The 22632-nt window shown below is 47.6% G+C and overlaps 1 protein-coding gene across 1 annotated transcript in view; it reads left to right on the top strand.

Moving 5' to 3' along the window:
• The window catches only part of CDH13 (cadherin 13), a 1000495-nt gene that overhangs the window by 523560 nt on the left and 454303 nt on the right, over positions 1–22632 (top strand). Inside the window, exon 5 of the mRNA XM_044255654.1 lies at positions 14699–14851. Within this exon, the coding sequence (XP_044111589.1) occupies positions 14699–14851 (153 nt within the window). The remainder of the gene's footprint in view (positions 1–14698; positions 14852–22632) is intronic.

The following is a 22632-nucleotide window of genomic DNA, read 5'->3' as shown; positions in this document are numbered from 1 at the left end:
AACTGTCAACATTCAGCAGCAAAAATCCCCAGTTAACCTTACTAGAAAATGGGCAAAAGACATGAACAGACATTCCACCAAAGAGGACCTATGGATGGCAAGTGAGCACATGAAAAGATGTTTAACCTCAACACCCATGAGGGAAATGCAAATTAAAACCACAAAGCTATCAGTGCGCATCTGTTAAGATGGTTAAAAAAAAAAAAAATAAGCAGAGTCACTACAGTCAATGCTGATGAGGACATGGGAAACCGCATCGCTCAGAGACTACTTGGTGACTTGGTGGGGATGCTGAATGCTACAACCATGCTGGAAACCAGTCTGGCAATTTCTTGTAAAACTAAGGGTGAAGTTGCCCCAAGACACAATAACTGCACTTCTGAACATGTATCCCAGAGAAATGAAAGCTATGTCCACCCAAAAACCTGTACTTACATATCCATAGCAGCTTTATCTGTAATTGCCAAAAACGAGAAACAACCCAGATGGCCTTCAATGGAACATCCATACCATGGAATTCTGCTCAGCAACAAAATGAATGAATTCTTGAGACACAACTTGGAAGAACCTCCAGGAAATTATGCTGAGTGGAAAAGAAGCCAATCCCAAAGGCTACATACTGTATGATTTCATTTATGTGGCATTTTCTTAATGAGAGAATTATGGGAATGGAGAGCACGTGAGTGGTTGCCAGGATCTAGCGATGTGGGGGAAGGGTGGTATATTGGAGAGAGGAGGGAATGGTTATAAAATGATAACAGGGGTCATTGTGATGACGGAACTGTTTAGTAGCTCAATGGTGGTGGTAAATTCAGCCTATACGTGTGACAACATTGCATAGAAAGAGATACATGCACACACATAAATGCATACAAGTAAAACTGGGGAAATCTGAACAGAATCCATGGATTGCAGCAATGTCAATATCCCAGCTCTCATACTGTACTACAGTTATACAAAATGGCAGCACTCGGGGAAACTGGGTAAAAGGAATTTCTTGTAACTGCGTGTGACTCTACGATTATCTCAAGATAAAAAAAATTAGAAACATATTTAGGCAGTGGTATGCATTTAAAAGACGAGGAAAGGGGAACATGGGTGGCCTGGTTGCTTAAGTGTCCAACTCTTGATTTCAGCTCAGGTCATGATCCTACATCAGGTTCCATGCCCAGTGGGGAGTCTGCTGGAGATTCTTTCTCTTGCTCTCTGCCCCTTCCCCTACTTGCCCTCTCTCTCTATCACTCTAAAAATAAATAAATAAATGAAGTCATCGATATCTTAAAATAGTTACAACACTCAGCACCCTTCTGGGACATAGAGCACATTGTTCCTCTAGCATCTACTTCAGTTTCTTTTCCGGATTTTACCTAGTGTACATGTGTCAGTTTTGTAGAGGGGATAAAAGTACCCCTGATTTTTTATTTGAAAAAAAATAATAAAAAACCTTCATCACCAACTGCAACAACTTACAGTCCTATTTCCAGCTTATTCTGAAACCATCTCCACCTTCCTTCTTCTCCTGCCACCCAAGTGGAAAGGGAGAGCGTGCACATGTACACACACTACACACACAGACACACGGCATTATGACCTGTGAGAGTAGATCGGTTGGGACTCAGTGCTCAAAACTCAACATTAACAGTTTGCCACTAATGATGCACGAACCATCGTTAGCCGTGAGGGACGTCTGCCCCTGAGGATGGTAAGTAGGATGCCTTGTTGTGGCTTCCATTTGTGATTCACAGCCCAAGTCCAGTGTAGAGACAGAAGGTGCAGCCTGATGGATAATAAAAGAGCAGAGATATAGACAAAGAAAATAATGAGAAAGCGATTATTTAGCCACCTATTTCACCCTTTCCACCTCACCGGTAGCCTCCATCCTTTGGTGCACATGTAATTTGAAGAACCCAGAGCATATGATTGGTAGTAATCAAATAAATTCATAGGATGGGAACAGGGCTCAGGAGCCTATAAAAGATTCAAGTCCTACTTCCCCTTAGGAGAGAGGTATCCAACCAGTATTAATATTTTAGAAATACTAGAAGGTAGAAGAGGAGCCATTATTCATCCCTAGCACCTCCATGGTACTAAAATTAAATAATGGATTTTTTTTAAAGACAGAATTGCTAGAGTTGTGGAACTATAAAAAATATTCCTCTCTTGGGGATGTTGCATTTTTTGCTTTTATCTTTTCTTCTCCTCTTGAGAACATTTTGATTTACTTCTGTGATAAGCTTATAACAACTAAGGAACTTGGGAGGCGGGATGAGCTAGACTGGGGGGGGGTTAGGCAGCTGACAAATGAGCCTGTGTAAATTTGTTTGGCTTCGAGTCAGAAAGCTCCAGGACTGTGCATGCATTCATTTTCCACTGCATAGCATGTGTGTCCGCACATATGGGCTGAGGCCGTGGGCCCTGTAATAGTGAGCACCCACTGTGCCGTGTGAGCTTGGGGTCTGAGCACACTTGTGTGCTCAACAGAAGCCCTGGGAAGAAGATCCGGCTCGCCCCTTCCTAGTTCAGCAAAAGCCTTGAAACCCCCAGCACTGCTCCTTGAGGAGGCATCTGGTCTACCGGTGAAGAATTGTGCAGCCAGGAGTTGGCATCGCGCCAGCATGTGCAGCATTGGATCGCGAGCAATAGAAATAACGCTAACTACCTGGAAAAAGATACGTAAAGCTTTAGCTTGGTGCCTGACGTTTATAAGACCTCAGTGAAAGCTGTTATTATCTAGGATGCAGCTTGAGGGCTTTAAAAAATCCTCCTAATTATAAAATTACTCTTCCTGATATTGACATGTTGCTGCGTTTGGATACGCTCAGAGGTAATTGTTAGTATTTGTGGAGGGCCACCTGTGTGCCAACCACAGTACCCGGAGCTCGCCAGGACCTCAGGAGCTCGGAGCTCTCATCCCCACTGAACTGAAGAAGAAACTGATGTTCACAGGGTGAAAGGTTCCCTCAAGGTCAAACCCAAGGACAAATGAGAGCCAGAGTATAAGCTGAACCGAAAACATTTTCTAAACCACTACACGGCCGAAGCAAGACTGGTGGATATTGCTCGGCTCCCAGAGATACGGAGTCTGGGGGACGGAGGAGAACCTTGCCCTCCAGTGGGTCGAGTGGCTGAGCTGGGTCTGAACAGAGATCCCTGGGCGGTACCTCAGTCCTCACTGACCTCATCAGCACTGATCCACACCCGTTCGGGGCTGCCTCAAGCTTCAGACTCAAGGGACCCTCCCAGCGAGGAGTGAGAAACAGCCTCAGAGTCGATCTGATACTGGTCACCTGCACAGCACCTGTACCAGCGGTGGGGTGCGAGCCTGGACACCACAGTGACGGGCTCCTCCGGCACAAGACAGCCGATGCCATCAGCTATGGCCCTCCAACCTCAGAATGTTCCTCTTAAGTTGAAATCTGTCTGTTCAGCAACTTGTCTTCATTGACCTTCCTGAAACAGCAAGACTAAGCCGATTTCCTCTTCAGCGGGTCTTTAGGTGATGCCCAGAACTATGCCTCCTGCCCCCCTTTCTATGTTTCTAATTACTTTTCGGGATCTCACTGTGTTAATCTTACATAGAACAGACCACACTGGGAGTCTGGAGGGCTCAGTTTGTTAAGCGTCTGACTCCTGATTTTGGCTCAGGTTATGGTCTCAAGGTCCTGGGATGGGGCCCAACATTAGGTTCCACACTGGGCATGGAACCCGCTTAGGATTCTCCCCCCTCTCTCCCTCTGCCCCTCCCCCCACTTGCACACACCCACTCTCTCTTTCTCAAATGAATGAATATGTCTTTAAAAAAAAAAGAAAAAGAAAGAAAGAACAGACTACCTTGCTTCTCCCTCAAATACATGCTTTCCTCCAGGGTCCCTACCTCACAAAACTCACCATCCAACATGACCTGTTATGGAGTAATCACCTACTACAAGGCCATTATTGGGCAATTATGTTTACCCATGGCTGTTTTAAAGGGTTGGTTGGCATATCTTGAGAGGAACGAAACCCATACACACCCCCCACCAAGAGCCTTCCATTTATTGTGCATCTTTTGAAACCCATCACCAAAGTCTTTATTTACTCATAATTTGTCTGATCCTCTCTTGTTGGGCTTCCCTGAGAAGAGCCATAGTTTTAGAAAGATGTTTACCCAAGTTGATCCCAATGCATCCAGCTCCCTATTAATCTTCAGGGAGCATACTGCTCTACTCTGAAAAAAATGTGCCTTTCACTGGGATCATTTAATTTAGGGCAGGCCACTCAAAATGACTCTCTTGGGAGCATACCAGAGTATCTCATAACTCAAGCCCAAGATGCAAAGATAGTCCTTATCAGAAATTGATAAGCCATTTTGAAATCAAGATAGCTATGGAAGCTCATTGATTTGTGCATTTATTTCCTTTTCTTTCTGACAACATGGTCTCTCATTTCAGTTTCTATTTATATAGCCTCTTTATTTATTACAAAATAGTTAAGTGTCTCCTATGCACCCTGCACTGTTCACAGCCATGAACAAAAGAAAAGTCCCTGATAACATGGAGCCTATATTTTAATGGTAAATAGAGATTATAAACAGACAAGTTCATCGGGTGATGATGGGCTCTGGGAAGATAAACAAGACAGGGTAATGAACATAGAGAATGATGTTGGAAGGGAAGCCACTATTATTTTTTTAATAAGATAGTCCTAGAAGTCCTCACTGAATAGATGAATGTAATTAGAGAATTCAGGGACAGTGAAGGAATGAGCTGTACAGAGAGATACTTGGTAATACGCTGGTGAATTAAAGCCATTTACTAGACACCATTGGGAAAGGGGACTGTGATATTTTGGTAGAAAGTATAATTTAAAAAACCAAGTATGAGGCATAAGATTAAGTAACACTGGAGAGGATAATTCATTATCCAGGGCTTGAACCTAACCAGCTTTGTATACACACAAGCATTCGTTGCTCTCTCTTTCTGTTTTCCAGGTAGACTATTTTCTTCGTCAAGGTCCCTACCTACGGCCCAAAAGGGTCTCCCCAAAATGGTACATTTGGCTTTTACACTGATAAGACTTTCAGAGTCTGTAGCCCTTACTTAGCTAGCTGACTCAGTCTCTCCCTGTCCCAATACCAGGCTTCCCAAAGAGATGATCTGATTGGCCAGGCTCTGGTTTTGGATAGGAGCCTCTGGGTCAGGAGAGGGTAACCCAAGGGCTGAAACAGGGTAGACCCAAGCAAGGCAGTGTGGGGGATACAGCAGCCAAACAGAATGGGAGAATGAGTGAACCTGGCAACAGATGAGGTTGAACACAGAGGCAGGGAGGGCTTGTAAAGAGCCTTGAATGCATGACCAAAGGAGCCTGAGTTTTCTCTGAAAGTGATAGCATGAGGGCCCTTGAAAGATTCTCATCTCACATGACCCGATTTCGAGAGAGAGTAGCTGCTTCAGGGAATGAGGAACTTTGAAGTCCTTCTAACCAAGGAACACACAAGGCAGAATAGAGTATCAGGATTTCGATTGAGAATGATTGAAATTTTATTTATGTTTGACACTGCTTGTGTTTCCAAGCATCAGAGTTAACATTAAAATTTGTCCTGAATTATAAGAATAATAAGAATAAGTGTTGAAACTCTCAGTAAAAAGGCAGCCAACATGCATTTCCAGGGAGAAATTGTTCAATTGTTCGTGTTTATTACTTCCAAACGGGAATAGCTCCAGGTTCATAATGCTGATTTTGTTCCATTGCTTTCTCTGAACTGTGGTTCAGATGAGTGCATAAATATTTGGTTTAATATTTCTTTGGGAACTGTAAAAATCTGAAGTGATGGAAGGGAGAGGAACAGAGCAATGGTGAGGAAGGAAAGTTGGTAAGAGATTAAGTGTGTATATTTCAACAGTGCCCAAGGGCATGATTAATTTATTATCCTCTTAGATGGCAGAATGCATGCAGAAACCTCCAAATTACGCCATTACTATGACAAAGCTAAGAGGATGTGAGAAGGTAAAGATATTCCTGCCAGGAACTTGATGTATGGGGAGCATGGTTGACCCACTGGATACATATAAATCTGGGAATGGCGACTTGAAAGTCCCGAATCTTGGCTCTGCCACTGGCATAAGGCCTGAGATGAACATCTCTGCTCTCAGCCTTCATGAGGTGGGCATGTCACCGGGAGGCCAGACTGGACCATTGTCAGCAGCGCCAGGCTCTGAACCTTTGTTGATTCTACTTCTGGGCTGTTTCCACTCAACCCAGCACACATTGCTTAGTTAGCCATATGGAGTCAGGCTTAAAACCAGGGGCTCTGGATACTTGGATGCAAATCCAAAGTTGTTTCCTAGCTTGACTTTGCCAAAGTGCATGGGACTCAGTTTACTCCTCTATAAAGTGAAGATTAATGTCAGTACCTATTCCATAGAGCTGTTGTAAGGATTAAATAGAACTAATGTTTAGAATAGAGCGTGGCAAAGTCGTGTTCCATATAAAGTAGTTCTATCATTGTCCTCTTCCTCCTCCTCTTCCTCACCACCATTATCATCATTTAATAGCTATAAAAAGAACAGCTGCATTATTGAACATTCTAGGTATTTAAGTATTGCATGTCTCTCAGATCACTTACTCACCCTATTCCTTTTAGGATGGGCATTATTGCCCCCATTTTGCAGAGGATGGGGATGAGGTTCAGAGAGGCCATTTTGCTTACAAAAGTCCACATGGCTCATGAGCTCTGAGCTGGGATGCAGACACATCCTTACCTACCTTCCTTACCTATCTAGTTGGGATAGGTTAGGCTTTGCTGTAGTGACAAACAATCCCCAGTTTCAGTTGATCAAAGTACCAGAGGTTTAGTTAAGCTCTGGGTCCTTTGAGGGTCAAGTGGAGGCTGTGCCCCTTTTCACCACCATTCTTTCCTTGGGATCTAGGTGGATGAAGTCACCAGTATCTGGACAATTGCTGGTCACATGCAGAAAGCAAAAAGAACACGGATAAGCACACCATAGGTCTGAAAGCTTTTGCTCAGAATTAGCTGAAGTGACACATGTCACTTTCACTCGTACTTCATTGGCCAAAGCAAGTCGTAATGCCACACTCAACATCAAATGTCTGGGGAAATACAGTCCTACTATGTGCCCGGAAGGAGGGGAGCCAGAAGAACACAGCCTCAGCGATTGAGGCTTGTAAGTCACCCATAAATAGAATAGACTGCAGGTAAAGAAGATCTAGAGTTTTTACCGGGGATTTCAGGGGCCATCTTAATTTTCAGTAGCATAACGAGAATCAAGGTCAAGGAAAATGTTTCGCTTATTCCCTTGGACAATAGAGGGTGCAAAAGTGTGATACTAATGGGCGGTGAATGGACTTTGGGTCCAGACAAGAAAGGCACAATGACTGAATGTTCCAAAAATGACCCTCTTTCACTGATCGGCTCTAGCATCTTCCAGCCCATGTGTGATGTTGTGTCATCCAGACTTCAGGGACTGCCTACAAGCGTGAGCCCCTGAGGACGACCAGGACTCTAGGGCTCATAAAGGGTCAATAAATGCTTTGAATGGAAGAAGAGGAGGTAGAGGGACACTGGGTGTTAGAGGAAGGAAACGTCTTTCCAAAAGTCACGGGAGAGAAGGGAACCCTGAGGCTAAGGGAGTGGCGGTGTGAGTTTGGTGTCTATTACTAACAAACGTACTCTGAGTTCTTGTAGCCAGAACAGCATTGTGCCAATTACAGATTCAGACGTGCAGAGGCACACAATGTTTGTCTTTTTGCGACTGGTTTATGTCACTCAGTATAATGTCCTCGAGTTTCTTCCGTATTGTAGCATGTGTCAGAATTCCCTTCCTTTTTAAGACTGAGTAATACTCCATCTTATGGCTATGCCTAAAATCCTTTATTGCTTTATCCGCTCATCCACCGTTGGACGCTTGTGTTGCTGACACATCTTGGCTCCCATGAATAGTGCTATAGAACTCACTCTTTCTGTGTGTCTGTGGACCGTTTAGCAAAGATGATAACATATGTAGCCACTGATAATTTTTTTAAAACCTCAAAAGTAGAAATTTCATAACCCACGTTATTGTATAAGTTGGAAATAATTAAAGTATTGTCAACGCTCATAAATTAAGAAATAGTCTCATTAAAGAATTCTACAGCCTAGAAAAAAATACCCTCAAAAGTATAAACTGTCAGAAAGTAATGCTAAAAAGTTGCCCACCAGTTGACCCTGAACGCTCCAGAACTGATCTTAAATGTCTTTGTTATAAAAGAAGATGGACAAAGCCAGTGTGATGATGGGGCTAATAGGTGACGCGTAAGGACAGCAGATTCAGTTGTCCACTCATCTTGTGTTCCTTCTCAAGGGCACCACCCTGCCCTTAACCTTAGTGACCTCCATGACGCAACAGGCACCCTTCAAAGGTGGTGGGTACAGCCAACCCCAACTAGAATGAGAACCCCGAGAGCATATGGAGGGTCTGTGGCTATCATCTACCTTCCATAGGTTGCCTGGGCCTTGGGTCAGTGTTTCTGCACCAGGGGATTGGGGCTCTTGGCCTTGGGTTTTCCCTAGTTCTCCTCATTAATTTATAACCTAGTAACTGAAGGTAGTTGAGCAGCACCAGGGGGAGGGAAGGGCATGGATCTAACAGCTGCCCAGACCGCTGATCAGCCAAGTTCAAAGGCATGTCAAGGACTAAACCACAGCTGGGAATTAATTAGTGCTTACAGATCACCTTAGGGAACCAATCTAATGATAAAACAAGTGCCTTCTAATAACTATAGAAGGCAGTAAGTGGGTTTTTTTTTTCCTATTTAGCATGGAACAGGCAACATCTTCAAAATCAGCATGTACATGAAGCTACAGTAATTCCTCTCATGTGTTTAAAAAAGGGATTACCAAAAATATTCTAAGGGTGAAGGAAAAAATACCCCAACCTCCATCCTCCAAAGATCTGTACTGTTCACACATGACTTTTTCCCTTTGGTGATTTGGGGGGCGGGGGGAGGGAGTGAATTATTTTTTAATTGTTCAGCCTTTTGATCATATTGTGTGTGTGTGTGTGTGTACATATAGTCTTCTATCTTTTGAAAATAAATGTCTCCTGATTTTCTAAATAGAGAAGAATTAGAAGCATCACTTTAGTTGGCTATGACAGGGAAGGAGCCCCAGTGTATTGGTCTTGGAAATGCTTTGCCAGCAAGCACAATGTCTACTCAGACAAGGTTTCCACACAAGGGGACATATGCAGATTATTAGGATAGGGAGGGTCTAAGTCCCCTCATGACTCCTAGGCATTAGTCTTGCTTAGGAAGTTAACTTTGGGGATTTGTAAAAAGAGAAATGAAAAGGTTTGATGTTGCCCAGGTAAAGTGACCACATTTTCTTAAATAAGGTTAGGACAACAGACCTTATTTTTAATATGTGGATTTCGGCTTATGAGCATTTTGGGATCGTATAAACACATGCAGATAAAGTCGCCCTTCTTTACTCAAAGCTTTCATCAAGTATTGTCTATGTTCCAGACCCAGGAAATTTTAAAGAGAAAAGGAAACAAATAGCCCAGGTGACAGTCACCACCACCAACAAAGAGGCCATCTGCTATCTTTGCTATAAGAGACCTCGCTGGTGAGCAGGGCTAGGCTCCCAGGATGAGGCCGGGTCCTCATGGAGCAGGGCGGGGAAGGTCAAGAGGAGCTTCAGTAAGTGGGCGACCCATGGTGCTGAGTCCGGGGAGATGGGGGGGCGGGGCTCTGGCAGACAGGCTGGGGGCCCGGAGTCCAGCTGCCCTAGGTGCAAAGAAAGTCAGCAAAATTCAAAAGGCCTGTGGTGGGTTGTCGCCAAAGTTAGCATCAAGTGCAGACCCATCCGGGAGGCCCCTGAGACTTGACCCTGGGAACGACAGGGAGCCATGGGGAGCTCTAGTCTGGGAACCATCACGGCGAGATACGTGGTTCTATTTTAGAATGGGTGTTCTGGTTGCAGTTAGAGCAGGAGATGAGAAGAAAAGAAATCAGACACTTGCAGGCCGGTGAGGAGGTGACTGTCACATTGATTTACCTACTCGGTTTGCAAATGTCACTGCCCCGCGTACCGTTCTAGGTCCTTCGGAACAGGCGGGAGTCTCTAGTAGAGATCTGAGTTCAAGCATAGGCGCAGGAGGTCGGGGCGGAAGCTCTTTGTTAGACGTGGTGTGCAAACCTTGGTGACTTGTCTTATTTGTATATGGAATACATTTTCCGTGGGGGAGAACACCGCTATCAGTACAATGAAGGAAAACTGTGAACCCTCCCAAAAGTTTGCATGTAAACTTTTTTAATTGTATCCCAGCCACATTGAAGAGAAAAAAAAAAAAAAAATTGTAGGATAACTTAAAAAGAAGGATCCTACTCATGTAAAAACATTCCAAACTGCTGTATATTCTGTGAATGAGTATGAATTCATTGCAGAATACCTTAAAACTACACCCAACCAGAGACAGAGGCAGGAACAGGACTTAGGGGATTCAGAGGAGGGGGGGGGGCCTGCTAGTCTGTAAGAAATATGCCGCAGGACCGTCCTTTGCAATTCTGATCAAGGAATTGCTGCCTCAATGTTTCTTGCCCCTCCGTGGGTGCAGAGGACCCGGGTCCCAGCTGTGCCAGGCCACCCAGTTAGTGGGCGTGCTGGCCACCCCATGGCCACCCAGGAAGTCCCTTGACCCAGGTAGAAGCAAGATGCCTGTGGGCGTCCTCACATGCCCGGCCAGGCTGTTGGCATCCAGGCCCCGTGCATTCTCATCGTTTGTTATATTATGGTTTTTTTCCATTCAAACTCAGAGGATACGTAAGTAAGGAGGGAAGAAAAATTCCCACTGTGAAAAGAAGTGTTGAATTAACGAAGACCAACAGGAAAGAGCGGCTAATTGTGAAGCCGCCCTTGGGATAATGGGCATTAACAGCTGCGTGGAGAGTGGAGACGCACGGCAGGATTTGCTCTGACCAGAAGGCGGCCCTGGATCTCTTAAGTCCCATCACATTAAACAAAAACAACACAAGGACCCACCCCACCCCCAGGGCCAGAAGCATGGAGTAGCACGGGGTAGTTTTCAGAGTCCCCCTGCGGTGGAGATAAAGCTGTCCGGAAATCAAGCCGGCACAGGGGAGCTCTGATGCGTGGCTGAGGGCCTCCTCGGGTTTGTGGCCATTGCACACCTGCCGTCTCCCCAGATCAGGGAGGCTGGGGTGGGCTGGGGTCCCTCTGAAGCCCCACCTAGGGAGCCAGAAGCCGGAGACATAGAGGGCGATGGCCACATCTAAAACCGGCTAGGACTCCTGGCTTTTCCAGGGAACACAGCCCGCACCCCGTGTTTCCCCTCGGAGGTTTCTCCAAACCTTGGAGTGTTTGAATGCGTTGGGGATGTCAGCCTGGGGGAAGTAGCAGCTCTGCTTTACTGAAACTCCAGAAAACAGATCTTTAAAAGAGCCCCCCGTGGTGTCATAGTTGAAAATAGGTCTGGAGAGGAGTAGCCGACGGACCCCGCCTCTTGTCCGCAGAAAGCTCCCGACAGTAGCAGTGGAAGCCGGTGCCAGTTATAAGGAGTGTGGAAGGTGCCGAAAGCTGCCTAAATCAGCGGTCCCCCAACGGGGGTGTGATCAGAATTAGTAGGGGGCTTGTTAAAGCCCAGATGGCCAGGCCCCATCCCCAGGGTTCCTGATTCAGGAGCCCTGGGGGGTGGGGCCTGAGAATTTGCATTTCTAACAGGGCGACGCCCATGCTGGTCCAGGGGACCACATCTTGAGACGTGTCCCTGGGCTGGTGGCCCCTTCGTGCTCATTAGCCTGGGGGTGCCATGCTCGGTGTGGCTGTGGGCGCTCCTTCAAAGTGGACATGGTTCTGAGGAGCAGCGGGCAGAGTCAGTAGATCTGTCCAAAGGCAAGCCTTTACAAATGGAAATATTGAGAGAGAGGAGTCAGGCAGCATGAAGCCTTGGTGGGAGGAGGAAAGGTGGCTCCGGGGGGATTTCTGGGTGCAGAATTCAGTGCTCCAGGGGCACACAGAGAAATGGGAGGGCGGCTGTGTGTGTCCCAGCAGAGCCTGCGGGACCGTCTCCCACTGCGTGCCTTCCGGAAAGTCTGGGGTGCCCGACTCTCAGCCCTTTTGGAGTCGGGAAGGGTCCTGACCCGAGATCCAAGCCTGGAAGACTTTCCCCTGGCAGGGCTTCACCGGTGAGCTGTGTCTGGTCCACAGATGGGGTCTGAAGTCCACTTGTGGGAACATCCCAGCTCATGTAGATTTGCCGTGTTCGTTTCCCATCACACGGTCTCCTGACTTAATATGGCCTTTGGAGAGAACGTGCCTACCTTATGTGTGCTCTGGGGAGCAAGAAGAAGAGGTTTTAACCATAGTTGGGCTGAAGCGGTAAGAGCAGGGAGGAAGGGACGGTAAACAGGGAGGCGACAAAGAAGGCAGATTTGGGTCAGTGGCCCTTCCCACAGTAACCCTGTTTCCAGAGCACTTCTCTTCTCAAACCGGAGATGTCTGTGGGTCTCGTGTTTTAAAAGGAAATGTGTTCTCTTAGAAAGGATTCGTTTTTAATATTATGGTTAAGATGCTTTTTTATGCCTTGAAGTCTCAGTATTACCCAATGACCAAGAAGGTGTGCTGGTGTGATTTTTCTCATGATTATTACTCTCAGGATGGCAATCGTTAGCGACAATTCATTGACCCCTTCTGTGTGCCAAGAAGTGCGCTTTGCACACACTATCTCATTAAAACTCAACAACCCTGGGACATAAGTGGTGGTGTCCTCATTTTACAGATGAGGCATTGGAGAGCCACGAAGGCAAAGAACCATATTGCAGGTCCCAGAGCTGACCACGGGCCCAGCTAGCACGAGGGCCTCTGTTTGTCTGAACAGTGGTGTTTTATAGTAAACAGATATTGGGACTGGTTCCTGCTGTATACCAGGCCCTAAGCCAGGCGCTGGGATCCCGGGGTGATCCCAATATGCTGAGGCTGATGACCTCGTGGAGCTCCCAAGCAGGAGGGAGTGGGTCATGGGGAGAATGCCAGTTGGATTAAATCAAGTCAAGCAGTGATTAAAAACTCTTTTCATCAGAGGATACCACATGCTTTATTTTTAGTCTTGCTTTAGATGATATTTTATGTTAATCTTAAAAATGCAAACAGAGATAATTGGTGTTTAATCAAAACTCTCAATGTATTTAAGTAAAATTTTAAATCAGGAGAGAGGGGGAAAAAAAAAGAGAGAAACACCATTGCTCTATGGAACTGTGCCAGGCTGTGACGCAACTGGTTACGGCCGAGGAACCCGGGCAGGGGGTCACGCTGCCTTATGCACCACTGCCACCGCGTGGCAGACGCTGGAATTGCAGGCATGGCGACCCCAGCAATGGTCTCCGAAGGAGGCTGATTCCACCAGAAGGCGGCCCATTTCCTGTGCTGTCCCCCGGACACCCTCCAGGCACGGGTGACAGTGCTCTTTCCAATAGATCCCTGGTCATTTGCAAATTGGTTACAGCTGGATCAGTATCAGCTTTCACTTAGGTCCCTTCCTGAATGTCTACTGTGGTCGTGACCTTTAAATTATTACCATTGGGGAAAAAAAACTGTGATCATCGAATTCACGTTCACAGATATTGAGGATAAAGGGACATTACATATACACGAATCCTTGGGCAAACTCTCGAACCAATGTGTGCAAATACTGGTTCTCTCTTTAGCTGGGAATCGTCAAACACTATTTAAAAAAAAAAATAGTTTGGGGGGAAAAAAAACCACCATAGTCTGGCTCCTCATTACCCCTCCCCCTCACTCAAACCATGCTATATGACTCCCAGTTTCTGGAGTTGTGTGGGCGCTCTCTCGCCTGCCTGCTGCCTGTGCGTGTGCTGTCCCCCCTGCCTGGAACTATCTTCCTCCGTCTTATCATCTGAATTCTCTTCAGATTGTCAGATCAAGCCTGACAACGCGTAGGGGATGATCTTAAATGGAGAAGTGTCCGCGTTGCATAGCAATGTCCCTATAGAAACAGAGGGTGGGTTCTGGCTTGGGTCTTCATGTCCTCAGTCGCTGTGACCCTGGCCTCCTGGCACCATGTCTCAATGGCCTCATCCATTAAGTATAAATGATAGTGTCCCCATACCAACAGCGTGGTTGTGAGGATTTGTCTTCTTCTTTTTTTACTGTGTAAATGTGTGTTCGATGCTTCCTGAACATCATGCCTTCTACCCAGAAGCAGTGGTCCAGCTGGCATTGTTGATGACTGAGTCTTGTAAATAGTTAGAACTTGGCTCAATGCCCTCCCACTGCAAGATTGCCCACTTGTTTTGTTTTGTTTTGTTTTGTTTTCCCCATTGTCTATTTGGTCTTGCTTGCAGGAAAAAAAAATAAAAAAAAAATCTTTCTAAGAGTAACATAAAAATGTCCAGTCTTGAATGTCCTGGAGTGATTTTCCTCCTAGATCGATCCCTACCTGTCCGTCCCCCTTCCCCCATGCTGGTAAGCTTCCCCAGCTGTAAGCTGCAAAGATTTGCATGTCAGGATGAAAGGGGTTAAGCAATGATGCTATTTTCGGTGATGCTGTTTTAGTTAATTTCATCCGGCAGCTCTATGTTGGCACCTGTGGTTAGGGGACTGGTCACAGAATTGTGGTGAAAATGTGCTTTCCTCTGTGTTTTCCAGCCAGAGTCTTAAGTGTCGTTCTGTTTCTCTGACCAGGTAGTCGATAGTGACAGGCCGGAAGGGTCCAGGTTCCGGCTCACTGGAAAGGGAGTGGATCAAGAGCCTAAAGGAATTTTCAGAATCAATGAGAACACGGGTAGCGTCTCCGTGACACGGACGTTGGACAGAGAAGCGATCGCTACTTACCAAGTAAGTGTTCCTCAAGTGCCCACCCTCGCTGTGGACGTGGTGCTCTTCCAAGACTTTTGTCTTCCCACTGAGCTCGTTATTTCCGTGCTTCAGCGGACCCGGCACTGTGCGGCTCGAGTGTGTCTCTCTGGGAGCCGAGTGGCATTGAACCCCAACAGGGTAACAGGGGGGCCCCTTTCTCATCAACAGAGCCTGCAAGCCTCTGTGAGACTTGGGGCACTGGAGCCCAAGAAGGGGGACGCTTGGGAGATCTCAGAGGAGGTCAGAACGGTGAGGGCAGCTTTGGCTTTCCAAAAACTCGCGCAACTATGAATACCAGGTAAATGGGATGATTGTACTTTTAGAAATCGATCTTAAAGAGATAGGGAGGAATTTAGATTTTTGTGCGAGGCTGTTATAGCTAGACGGGATCCTTAAAATGGAACCAATTTTGCTAAATATTCGGCAATGGGGTAGTGATTCGATTATGGCATAATTTTGCAAGGAAGTTCTGTACAACCATTTCAAGTACATTTGAAGAAGGTCTAGTTACATGGGAGAAGTTCAAGTTACTGAGCTGTGTGATCTAGGGCAATGCACTTACCGTCTCTGATCTTCCAATTCTCACCCAGGAAACAGAATAATAGCATTAGCGCCTCCAAAGACTGTCAAAACTAAAACTGCTAGCTCTGACCAACTTGGCGTTGTTCATCAGTGAGTAAAGTAGAGCCTGGTCTGCAACTTGGAGCTTCTCATATTTTTTTCCTTAAAATGAAGCCATATAGGGTCACAGCAATTAAAAACATACTTTTGCACATGGCCATATTTGCTACTTTCGGATGATGTTGTTGGGTCCCCAGTATTGGGTCTCCGAATAATGGGTCTGTGATTAAAGGAGCGAGACTGATACAAAGCGAAGTTCCAGCAAAGCTTTATTTCGCGCCAAGTATCGAGAATCAAACCAACCATCAAAGAGACCAGTCGGGGCTGCCCCTTACAGAGAAGAAGACCCCTCTCTGTTTCACAGACTAGCTTTTATAGAGCAAAGGCTGGGTGGTTGGGCCTGGCCACACACAGGTGGCCAATGAGATTGTAACACACACAGGAAACTCCACAGTGATGCTAGGCGACCAGTTGAATTACAATTTACCCTAGTAGACATTTGAACCAGCCTATCACCTTGGTCAGAATTGGTGCCCAAAAGGTGCCCAAAGGAGGGGGCCCATACTCCTTGGTAGCTAGGAGACAGTATGTGCCCCCACTGATTGAATACCTCCCGCTGACCCACCCTTATATTTGGGCTTTTTTTTTACCTAGGGCTGGTTTCCGGGACTTGTTTTTAAGTACGTTCCCCTAGGGTGGGGGGCAGGATCAATTTCAGTTTTACAACAAAATGGCAGTTCAACCGGGGTGGGGTTGCTCTGGCTGAATAGGTCCTTACAGTGTCACAGATCAGCTATGGGAACTTGGGCAAGGAAGGAGTCGGTCTCAACTTTCTCATCTGTAAAATGGAAAGGATAATAATACTGATCTTACAGGATTTGGGTGGATGGAAGGAGTTAATACGCGCCAAGCCTTGAGAATGACGTCAGAGACAGGGCGAGCGCTCTGCGGTGAGATCTTACCGATCTTACCGCAGGAACAAGAGGTTAATCCCTGGCGAGGAAGGGTGCAGCCCAGCCTGCCCAGGTCAAGCACAAGCTTTCCATGGGTGATCTTGAGTTTATGTTATAGTTTCATAGCATTTTGATTACTTAATCCATTCATTTTTTTTCCCCCACATATATATTTGGCTGAGAACCTACGGAAGGCAGCTCTCCCTCCAAGATGTTAGGGGAATTGGGTGGGAAACCCAGACACACCAGGTTCCCAGCCTTTGTATAGCTTTTGTCTCTACGCCAAGGCTTTGTTTCACAAGAAACTCCTTTAAACTTCTCGCCCCGCCGCCTGGGTGATCTGCAGGGGCCCGGAGCCTCGTTCCCCATAAGGCTTGGGATACCTCCCCGCCCCATGCACAGGGCTGCCCAGTAGAGAGATGCTGGTCCCGGTGGGAACGCAGGGTCTTAACAGCAGCACAGGGGTACCGCAGCCCCGCAGCAGCCTGGCCCAGAGCCACTCTCCACCAGCCTCAAGGGTCTGGTTTCTCCTCTGGCTTGTTCCTCCATTAGTCTTTGTCCCGTTTCTTTCCTGTCCTTGCTGAGGAATGTCCCCATCACCCTCTGTCTGGTTCTCCTGTTTCTGGATTTTACTGGATTACTCTAGTTAATATTCTTTGGGCGCAGGATTGTCAGAACTCCTGTCCATTCCAAGCACCTATTTAGAAAGAACCTACTGTCCTAACAGCAGTCAGACCCATTGTGTTCGTGGTGGTTGGTGGCAAACCAGCTCCCCTCTGGCAAGCCGTAAGCTCCGAGAAGCAGCGAGCCTGTGGGCGAATGAATTTCCATCATAATCGCTCCATTGTTGGTGTTGTTTATTTCAAAGTTAAGCTCTCCTCATGCGCAAGTCAACTGCTACTTGGTATTTCCCAAGCTCAACAGGAAAGCATTCAAAACTAAGCCTTGGGGATTTGCACAATAAGAAATAACCTAGGATAATTGGCCCTTGGGCCCCCGAATTTTTATCATCATTAAAGCTACTGTTTACTGAACACTATGGGGCTGATACTGCGCTAAACACTTCTCACACTCTCTCTTATTTAATTCCTTTCACCCAGGAGACTTAAGAGGTAGATGTTAACACCATTTTCCAGATAAGCAAATAACTGTGAAATAACTTTTGTAAGGTCTTGCAGCTGGCCTGTGTAGAATCTGGGGTCCATAACCACTTCGCCCCACCTCCAAAGCCCCGAGCTTCCAACCGCTAAGAAACAGCCCTTCCAGTTTTACCTTCAGTTACAATCAGATACCTGTTCCGCAGGTCCCCAGCCTTCCTTGCCAGGAACTCCCCTTCCTGGGACTGGAAAGGGGGTGTGATTGGCTGGATGATGGATGTCTTCCTAAATACCGTCTTTGTCCCTGACCCACTGCCACCCACCCACTCTCCCTATCCCAGCCCCCCTAAGACTTCCCAAGCTTCTGACCCAAACTGGCACCTGATAAAATAATTTAGCTCTTGCAGTATTGGAAGCTGACATATTAATGCAAAGCCTCCTGAAATATTACTCATTATTATGCATTTTGCCAGCATTTGAGTGATTTGTGAACTCTTCATTGGAATAAAGTACTGTAAATGATTCATGAATGACCAAGTTTATGAAATTCTATAAAAATATTAGCAGGTGGTAATGATTCCCTCACACTGTGAATATAATCTGCCGGCTGCGAATATGTCAATATGGCAGGACAGGAAGAGAGTGGGGGACAGAGTCTTTCGGGCAGGTCGGGGGCCAATGGACAGTCCGGGCTTCCAAAACTGGAAGCAAGTCCAACGTAGTGGGCAGGTGTGAGTGGGAGCTCTTCACCCCGTTCTGTTGTCCACCGTTGGGAGACATACCAGGGACTGGGGATGTCAGGGCTGGATGGGAGACAAGAAGAGAGAGAATTAACATTTACGGGGCACCCGTGAGGTGCCCAAGAGCTCTCTAGAGTACTAGATACGCAAACCTACGAAACAGGTTTATCATCTTGCCTTTATGGATGTGTTAGCTGAGGGCCAGGGTAGTTCCCAAGATGCATTATTGTTATTAATGTTGCTGTTCATGTTTATTGAACATTTACAACGCGCCGAGTCTCCGTGCTAAATACCTAAATGATGTTCTCATTTAGTTTTCACGAAGATGAGCTTAATAATGTCATCATGCCCGATTATAGGACCAGGACCTGGAACCACCTGTGGTCTTGGCCTCAGCATCTGAGCAGGATTTCATTGTCTCCTTCTGAATAGTTGTTCCCATTTTCTGGGATAGAACTTGCTCTCCGTCAAGCCAATTTCTTGGATACATTTTGACTCTGTAGTTAAGATTGTTGCCATAAAATTGGAATCCACCTGGCAGAAAGAAGGTTGCTCCTTGTTTCCTTTCACTCCTGTGGCTCTGCCCTGTTTCTAACCCATAGGGAGTGCCAAGACAACTTGGCAGAAAATATGTTAAAGTGAAAAATGCTGCTGTCGAGTGGAAATATGTGTATCATAACATTAGTGATTTTAAGAGAACCGAGACATGTAGATTTGCCCAGATGGGAGAGTTATTTAGTTGATGAATCTGTTTACTATAATGTCCATGTTACACGTGGATCACGCATGCATTACCTGATAGGACCGCACTGCCCTTGATAGGATTTGTGCCTGGAATGCTCCCCCGGCCCGCAATTGTAGGGACAAGTTAGATCCTTCTTCATCCTCTGGTCCAATCGCCCCCATGGCCATCTTTCTTAGGAGTCCTGGTGGTGGTCCACAAAATCCCCCCAACTCGTGTATAACGAAAGGGATTTACTAAAGGATGCCGGGGGCTTATGTAATTGCCAAAGGGACCCAGTAACCTGGTTCACATGGGACACGCCCGGCGGTGGAGCTGCAGAAAATGGCCAACCATGGAAGATACTGTTGGAGAGCAAGGGTCCTCAGCCTTGGCACGGCTGACAACGGGGGCTGGACGATGCTTTGTTATGGGGGCTGGCCTGTGCAGTGTGGGGTGTTTAGAAACACGGCTGGTCTCGAATTACTAGATCCTACTAGCACCCCCGATCCCAGTCTGGACAGTCTAAAAAGTCTCCCGATAGTGTTAATCATCCCATAGGGGGAAATGCCGCCTGGCTGAGAGCCAGTGTTGCAGAGGAGCTAGGACTGCCGCCCGCTCTTCAGCCACCCTGCTCCTGCGGTGCTCAGAACTGGGCGGTAGCAAGTCGGCCTGGGCTGCCCAGAAAGGGAGTGATTCCCACAGCATGCTCTCTGAACCTTAGATCCCAGAGCAGGACTGCTGCCTTATGGCCCTCTTCCTTTGCCAAGTCTAAGGCCAGGATGTCTGCAGGGGAGAACCTGGGTCATGCAAAGGACTGTTGCCGAGCTAGGAAGGGGCTCCGGGCGACGCTGACATCTACAGTGACGGTCACCTCACGGGTACCGTCTTATTCCAGGGAGGAGACGGTCCGTGATAAGCGTGGTGGTCCGAAGGCAGGTCACCAGCGCATGCCCAGGAGACTGTGTGGCTTCACACCTCTGATCCGAACTTCTCTCCCTGTGCCGGACCTGTCAGTCAGTGATGCACATGTCCTTGGACAGAACCTTGACTGGGAGGGGACCAAGAACGTGGGTTAAAAGTTCAGGCTCTGCAGTCAGACCTAATAAGGTTAGAGTTCTGATCCCGCTGTCCGAGGAACTACACGAAACTGCCGTTTTTACAGATGAACAAAGGGCGAATACCGGCTGCTTCACGGTGTCACCTTTGGCAAGTTATTTAACTCTTTCTTGTCTTTACGTTGGATGTAGAAATGGCAGGGTTGCGCCCCGGCTGCACCATGGTTGTAAATGGGACATGCAGGGCCAGCACTCAGTACGGTCCCTGACGGGTGTCCCCAAGCCAGGAGCCATCGCCTCCCGTACCAGTCGTGCAGGTGACACAGAGCTGGAAGCAGCGTCCGTGCCGCTGCGTGTGTCTCTGTAGAAGGGAGTTGCTTCGATGGGCGGTGTTCCAGCTGTGGCCCCCAGCCAGCCCCATCATCTGGGACCTGGTCAAAAATGCACATTCTCAGGCCTGCCCCCAGGTCTCCGGCCCCGCAGTCTGGGTGTCCACAAGCCCGTGAAAGCCCTCCAAATCCAGCTCATGCTCTTAAAGACTGCCTTGTTTTTGTTTCGGTAATGGCTCCTGGGAGCCGGGCAGATCGGTCCCGGGCTGCTTTGCTCCATCCCATTTAAACATGAGATGATTTCAATGGCACGTGTCGGAGGGTTTGCTTATTTCTCAGAAACTGGCCTTTTAGGCCAGAGATGAAAGTGTCTTCAGAATATTTGAGCAGGTCCAGGAGACGATGACTCCTGATAGGAGGCAGCCAGCCCTGGGGTCAGCGGAACGGGCTTCTCTGTTTTATGACATCCGTAAGCCTCGAGTGACTTGTTTGTGGTTCTCAAACTTTGCTGCACGTTAAAAGCATCTGGGGAGATTTTAAGGCTCCTGATGGCCAAGCTGCTCTCCAAACCGATTACGCCAGCATGGCTTGGAGTGGGACCAAGCATCCGTACGTTTATAAAACTTCCAGGTGTTTCCACTGAGAAGCCACGTTGGGGAACCACTGGATTCATCTATCCCATCTGTACCCCAGTTTACTCAAACCATTGAAGATAATCACCCCAACCAGATGGCCTTGTCGTGACTCAAGTGAGACAGCACACGGAGGAGTTTCTAACATGAAAAAGCAGGAAACCAAAGGCCTCCCTCCCTTCCCTCAGTCAGCGGCTTGACTCTGAGCGAACAGCAGAAGCTAACTACTTTCCAGCATCTCTTTGGACACAGGCACTTAAAAAACTGAAACGCAGAGAAACAGAATCGGATAAACAAATGAACAGGTTGTCTTGTGACTACGTTTCGGAAAAAAAAAAAAAAAAAAACAATAATTCAGGATTTGGTCGCGGCCTCTCCGCACCCCAGTGCCCCCAAGCACCTCCGTCTGGCTCCTTCCCGTTTCCGAGCACGTGGGTCCAAGCCGGCCTTATCTGCCGGGCGCAGCTGGCAGAGCTGAGGCAGAGACGTCGCCGAGCCCGCAGCGTGCCCGGGTCGCGGGGCTTCTGGCTGATTGTTTCTCTGGTCCACTAAGCAGAAATGCTTCCTCACTCAGGGCTGTGGGGATGCGCTTTCCTCGACCTCGTTTGCACAAACTCCTAGAACAGGTGCAACTTGCATCTCGGCGGGTGGGGTGAACTTGACGCCCCTCGGCCCGGTCCTCCGCTGGCCTGGCCCTCAGGCTGCACCCGCACACTCTCCCGGGACGCTACACCTGTGACCACACCGCGTCCCCCTTCTGTCCGTGCGTCTAACGACGGCCAAGTCTGCTCAGCGTGGCCCCCTTGCCTTGTGTTCGTCACAAACGGAGAATCACGGTATGTCACGACAGCAAGAGCCTTTAGACCCGATTACTCCGAACCGCTCAGTTTACAAATAAGAACGAATTAAATAATTGTCCGACAGCTCGGACTCCGAGGGCTCAAAAATCCATTGCCCGGGTGTCGTGATTCCTCAGTAGTGGGCAGGGAAGAGAGCTGCTCTGGGACCAGATCCTGCAGACACAGATGAGACATCCTTGCGAGCTCCCCCCACTCAGTCCCCGGCTCTCTGCAGTCATTGACAGCCGTGAAGTTTTCTTCCCCCCCCCCCATTTGGTACAAATGAGCTGGTGAGGGAAGGAGTTTGTTCAGCGGCATGGGCAGGGAAGGAAGAAGCACAAGCGGGAATATCAGAACAGGCCGAGCTTCTTCTCCAGCCCCTTAAAGTTAAGCTTGACACTCTTGGGTTAGAGGGCAGGAAATGATGGGAATTATTTTTTAAATGAGATACTGTGTGAAATTGGAGGTGAGGACCCAGAAGCTAATTAAACCAGTTACAAAAGACAGGGTGAAATTCTAGGTTCAAGCCCTATGGCTATGAAGCCAAGCGACAAATGTCATTTAGAAGAGTGCCTTCCCCACACCCACCCCTGGGACTGGGGCCCACACATTGGTGGGGGAAGTGTTGGCAGTTAGTGGGTGGATGACCAGGTTGAAGGGCCCCCAAGTGGCCCACTCCCCGGGAAGAATGAAGGGGAAGGAGAATACGACATTAATCGGGAGCCTTTGTGAAACCAGCTTTGGACACCCCAGGAAATACTTGGGGATTG

The sequence above is a fragment of the Neovison vison genome, chromosome 7 (genome assembly GCF_020171115.1).
Source record: "Neovison vison isolate M4711 chromosome 7, ASM_NN_V1, whole genome shotgun sequence".
In the NCBI taxonomy this organism is placed as follows: domain Eukaryota; kingdom Metazoa; phylum Chordata; class Mammalia; order Carnivora; family Mustelidae; genus Neogale; species Neogale vison.
Note: the sequence above shows the minus strand (reverse complement) of the source record. Positions and strands in the feature narration are given on the sequence as shown.